Source organism: Myotis davidii, unplaced genomic scaffold (genome assembly GCF_000327345.1).
Source record: "Myotis davidii unplaced genomic scaffold, ASM32734v1 scaffold120, whole genome shotgun sequence".
Taxonomy (NCBI): domain Eukaryota; kingdom Metazoa; phylum Chordata; class Mammalia; order Chiroptera; family Vespertilionidae; genus Myotis; species Myotis davidii.
Window position 1 is genome coordinate 1,419,606 of NW_006294778.1, and position 5,925 is coordinate 1,425,530.

Sequence of the window (5,925 nt, forward strand, 5' to 3'; positions counted from 1 at the left end):
CTTTCTTTTGATTCCTTTAAAATGTGATAGCACATCAAAGGTAGTCTGTGGTCCACCTGTTATCATATTATACTGAGGCTTTTCTGTTTAGATTTCCTTAGTTAATGGTCAGACTTTACAAGAAGGATTTTCCTCCACTGTATTAACTTCATGATTAGGAGTTTTTGCACCTAATTTTCACCAATAGAGAATATTTCATGAAAATAGGATTTTGATTAGGGGAAGGCTTTAGCTTGCAGTCTCTCTGAGAATCAGTATCAGGATTATTAGGCAACCAGAGTGCCAAGTTTAAAAGCTGTATTTCCTTCTCTAATTCTCTTTCAGCGATCTATTGGGCTTCCTGATGTCCATTCAGGTTACGGGTTTGCTATTGGGAATATGGCAGCCTTTGATATGAATGACCCTGAAGCAGTGGTGTCCCCAGGTAAGGTGACTGCATGCTGCTGTCAAGTGTGTAGCTCCTCTCAGAGTATCATCACCTCGGTGAACTAGAGCATGGCTGCTTCCTGTGTGCTTCCCGTCTCACCCAGCACTATCACTTCTTTTCCTTATTTACTGAGAGAATTCACTGTGGACACTCAGAGGCTCTTAAAATATCAAGTAAAGCATATAGTTATGAGAATGCTTCAGGCTCTTAGTATATGTCAGGTGCTATTCAAACATTGGCTACAAAACAAACACTTTCCTGGCAAAGTATGTATCTTTATGTCACAGTTACCTCTTGGGCAAATTGCAGCATCATTGTAAGGATTAAATGAGTTAAGCTGTGGAAAATACTTAGAACAGTGCTAGGCACATAGCCAGTACCCGGTGTTTGCTTTCATTGTCATCATTATTCACCTCCAGTGGTATATGTCTTTCCTGCTGTGTGTGCTTTCACTGGAAATAATTCACATCAGAATCTGAGGTGGGGGAAAAAGTACAAATTACATCTTGAGAGTTTTGCCTCTGGCACTGATGAACATGGATGTTGCAGACAAACCCCCTGCTGGGAATAGCAAGGAAGGCTGGATAAAAAAAAAAAAAAAATTATTTGAGAGCTTGGGAAAGTTATTATGGCAGCAAGAATTTGTGAGGCTACAAGCCCCGCATTGAACACTGTTTTTCTCGAGGTAATGGCAGCTTTCACTCAGGATATAGAGGATTTGAACAATTGACAAACTTGACACCTTGACCTCTAATTTACATTCATGGTTGTTTGTATATAGCCATTACAGTGCATCCAAGAACCATAGAAAACACATTTTTTTCAAGTGCACACAACAAGGAATCTAATGAACACAATAAACTGGTAAATAAAATAGAACCAGAGGCATGGAAACAGGGAACAGACTGATGAATCTCAGTGGGAAGAGGGGGAGGGGAGGGGCGGGGCGGGAAGAGATTGACCAAAGAACTTATTTGCATATGTGCATTACCAATGGACACAGATAATAGGGTGGTAAAGACTTAGGGCAGGGCTGGATGGGAACTGGGTGGATGGGGGCAATGAGGGGGGGAAAGAGGGACATTCGTAATATTCTCAACAGTAAAGATTTTAAAAAAGAAAGAAAAACAATAGATTTCATAAACCTCCAACAAGAGTGATCAAGGAAAGAAACAATCCACATTTTAATCTCTGGTCTACATGTTATTCATTGTTCATTATTGCCTCTCTGGCCCGCAAAGTACCTCTAGTATGTCAGTTACTTTACATTGTTTTGGTATCATCAGACTACCCACAGAGAACCCCTTTATTGGCCACTATTAAAAAGTTACTTTAAAAGAATGGCTGTCTTTAAACCCTCATGAGTGGTTGGCAACCACAGGTCGCAATGCCCAGCTGCCTGATTTTCCTAATATTTGACTTTTCTCTGTTTTGTAGGTGGTGTCGGATTTGACATCAATTGCGGGGTTCGCTTGCTAAGAACCAATTTAGATGAAAGCGATGTCCAGCCTGTGAAGGAGCAACTTGCCCAAGCTATGTTTGACCACATCCCTGTTGGGGTGGGATCCAAAGGTGTCATCCCAATGAATGCCAAGTAAGCGCACAAGGTTCTAATAAATGGAGTGAGAGAAATAATACCCGTAAGACCCTCACAGTCATTTCCAATTCAGGACACTTAGGAGATGGGGATTGTTCAGCCTCTTGACAGGAAGTGGTAATGAATTGGTTTTTTAAGCATGAGGTCCAGCCCACTTTGAAAAGCATGCCTGGAACATTTAAATAAATACTACTCATTTTTATAAATGTTTAGATAGGAATTTTGTCCTATAAATAATGTTTGAAGTGGGCTGTAGCAGGCAGGAACATTGAACATTGCAATCTCTCCTGGCTCTGTTTTGGAAGAGGTCTGGACCTTAGATGAAGATCAGAGTGTTTTCCTTCTAGGGGTTTTAATGCATGTGCATCTTGGCTTCTAAATGCAGGTGCAGTAAAGCCTGGTCTTTACTTTGTACTTCTGTGAAGGTAGGAATAGAGCTTAAAACGTGTGTCGCCTAATGACATTTAGATAGCTTTATGTATTATTTGACTAATTTTTCATAAATTATTAATGAAGGCAGGTAGCTGTGGTAAAGTTAATGGTAAATAGTGACAGCTGAGTATGGTCATAAATCTTTGGCTGCTTGATTAGCACCTCATGGAATGCAGGATCAGAGAGGCAAATCTAATGTAAATAAGATTTGAAAACTATAAATAAAGGGCTATATAAATGTCAAGGAAGAACTGTAATCATCTCTGATGTAGCATTTACTGTTTTATATTACAGTTATTTATGTAGCTACTTTCCTCAGAAAATTTTAAAGTTGCTGAGAGCATAAACTTTCTATCTGGCACAATGCCTGGTACACAGGCGATAGTTGGTAAATGTAGCTTTTCCTCTACCCTTTGAGATTTTCATCATCCCTAGGTTTTGATCTGCCTTGACTGTGAAATGACCAGCACCTTATTACTCACTCAGAGACTTGGAAGAGGCCTTGGAGATGGGTGTGGACTGGTCGCTGAGAGAAGGCTACGCCTGGGCTGAAGACAAGGAGCACTGTGAGGAGTATGGAAGAATGCTGCAGGCTGACCCCAATAAGGTCTCCGCGAGGGCGAAAAAAAGAGGCCTTCCTCAGGTAACACTCACTCGGAGGGAGACATGTTAATAGTTTTCATATCATTTTTTTGTTGGTGGCGGAAAAAAATGTGTCTTCCATGTAGGAAATATACATCCCCAGATTTTTTCAGAGTATATCAAAATGAGCACACATTTGTTTGTGCTTCATTCTTACTCTTTTAAAAAGTTATCAGGATCTTGCCAATGTTCATAAGATAAAACAAGATACCATGAATTAGAAGTGGATGGGAAAAAATGGGATCAGGCTTAAAATGTATGCTTAAATTGCTTTGACAATCTAAGATTTGGCTGAAAGTTTTCTCATATCTAAGATGAAAAGAGATGCCTTGTCAATTATTGGTATCCATGAGATAAGAATATACCAGATATTACAACTAATTTTGATGGCTTTGCCAATAATTCACTGTGACCTTGGGCAAGTTTTTTTTGCCTATTTGGGTCTCATTTTCTCATCTCAAAATTGGGATAATTAAAGCTAAGCAACTTCTAAAAACTCTTCAAGCGCTGCCATACTCTGGTTTCCTAAATCACCTACTACTTCCAGTTAAGGGACATAGTCTTTCAATGATGGATAATGATGTCAGTGAACTCATAGTTGTTCATCTCCAAACTTGACCCTTCTCCCAATAATGTTTAAAGTGTCCTTTGAGCCACTTAATGGTATGGCTTTTGGGTGATGAAGCTTTTGATATGGGTGTGCCTCAAGCAGATAACGATACAATAAACTTCAGGAGCTGCTCTGCCTGATCTCTGTTGTGTGGACTATTGCTTAAAATGAGTGAAGCATCTCAAAAGCTTAGAAATATTTTTTTACATAAAACACTATTTGTGTGATTGTTTTCTTGTTTTGTTATTGTTTGTTTTTTACCTATTTACTTTTAAATGGATTTTTTTAATCAGATTAGAAGCTATTTTACCAGACATTCTTGTATTTTCAGTTGGGGACCCTGGGAGCAGGTAACCATTATGCAGAAATCCAAGTTGTAGATGAGATTTTCAATGAGTATGCTGCTAAGAAGATGGGCATCGACCATAAAGGACAGGTGTGCGTGATGATCCACAGTGGAAGCAGAGGCTTGGGCCACCAAGTAGCCACAGGTATATTCTGGACCTAGTTTTTTTCTTTTTTTTAAATATATTGTTATTGATTTCAGAGAGAAAGAGGGAGGGAGAGAGAGAGATCGAGAGATCAATGAGTAGAGAGAATCATTGATCAGCTTGCCTCCTGCATGCCCCCCACACACACACACACACACACGCCCACCCCCCACTGGGAACCTAGCCCACAACCCGGGCATGGGTCCTGACTGGGAATCGAATTGTGATCTCCTGGATCATAGGGTGACGTTCAACCACTGAGCCACACTGGCAGGGCTGGACCCAAATGTACGTTTTATGGGGCACTATATAGAGATTTAATAAAGAAAGCTCTAGAGCTATCCTGTGTAGATTTTTACCCTGGTTCTTCTAACTAGACCTTGTCTGAAAAAAAAATGGGAATAATAACTATTTCATATGGTGTTTTCATAGATTAAATGAAATATATGTAAATTACTTACATCAGTGTCTGATGCTTGGTACACAGTAAATGTTGGCTCCAGCTATTTTGTTGTCCTCTTAAAATTATTATCTGGCCGAGAAAGAGCAAGAAGGACCTTAAATGGGGAATTTATGTTGTAGACATTAATATAACAAATATGTCTTAAATTTACATACTGATTAGGTGTTACAGTGGATTCTGTGATGGAATAGGTAAGAACTCTGCCCTCACATTGTCTCATGAGAGAGATGTGATGTTCATTACAAAGAAAGAGTAAAGACAGAAGGTAATGATTGATTAAATATTATAGAAGAGACAAAGGAAAAACATGCCAATATTTCAGAAGTGGCTTCATGGCCACATAATGTTTACAGTTTGGACAGTCATAAACAAAGGACACTCATGACCAACAGGCAGCATGAACAAAAATAGGAGGCAGGGAAATAGTAGGAAGATCGCTCTGAATACTTAATAGAATGTTTGAAAGGATTTATGAATATATGAAAATTTATAGAGACATGGAAATTATTGTGAACTTTAAATTGCATATTATACTTCATCCTTATATGTACATTTCATCCTATGAGAATTTAATAATTTGTGCCAGCCTGACCCCTTAAAATATTTCATGTAGCAAATATATGGAGTATTTACTAGAATTTTTTAACTTTCTGCTGAGTTCTTCTCTACACTTGTCATGGATTTGATTTTCCTCCAGGTCTGGCAACTTGTATCCAGTTCTTTTACACTAAGTCACTAAAAATTGTTTTTAAAAACCATGATGATATAAAATATATTTACTACTTCTGTTCTTATTCATTTATATGCCAGTAAAGGAGTAACTAGCACATGTTGTTGCTGTGCATGTACACACCTTGTTTCCCTTATAAGTCCCTGGAGGGCAGATGTTGTCTTTGTAGCCCACTTAGCTTGTGTCACAGTTCTGATAGAAAATAGTCTCAATAATATATCTTGACCATGCCAATAGACGAACTCAGAAACACTTCAAAGGGAAAGTTGTATTTAACTTCTTTTTTTTATAGAATGGGTTTGAATGTATCGTACCTTTCTGTAATAAATCTGAATTATTTCGTGAAAGCTGCCTGGTTTGGACTTGCTACTCTCTTATTCCAGATGCCCTGGTTGCTATGGAAAAAGCCATGAAGAGAGACAAGATTATAGTCAATGACCGTCAGTTGGCTTGTGCTCGAATTGCTTCTCCAGAGGGTCAGGACTACCTGAAGGGCATGGCAGCAGCTGGGAACTATGCCTGGGTCAACCGCT

The 5,925-nt window shown here is 38.9% G+C and overlaps 1 protein-coding gene across 1 annotated transcript in view; it reads left to right on the forward strand.

Moving 5' to 3' along the window:
* RTCB (RNA 2',3'-cyclic phosphate and 5'-OH ligase) overlaps nt 1–5,925 on the forward strand; it is a 16,850-nt gene that overhangs the window by 4,778 nt on the left and 6,147 nt on the right. Inside the window, 5 exon segments of the mRNA XM_006779525.2 lie at nt 325–424; nt 1,865–2,021; nt 2,943–3,099; nt 4,040–4,199; nt 5,776–5,924. Coding sequence (XP_006779588.1) covers nt 325–424; nt 1,865–2,021; nt 2,943–3,099; nt 4,040–4,199; nt 5,776–5,924 — 723 coding nt within the window.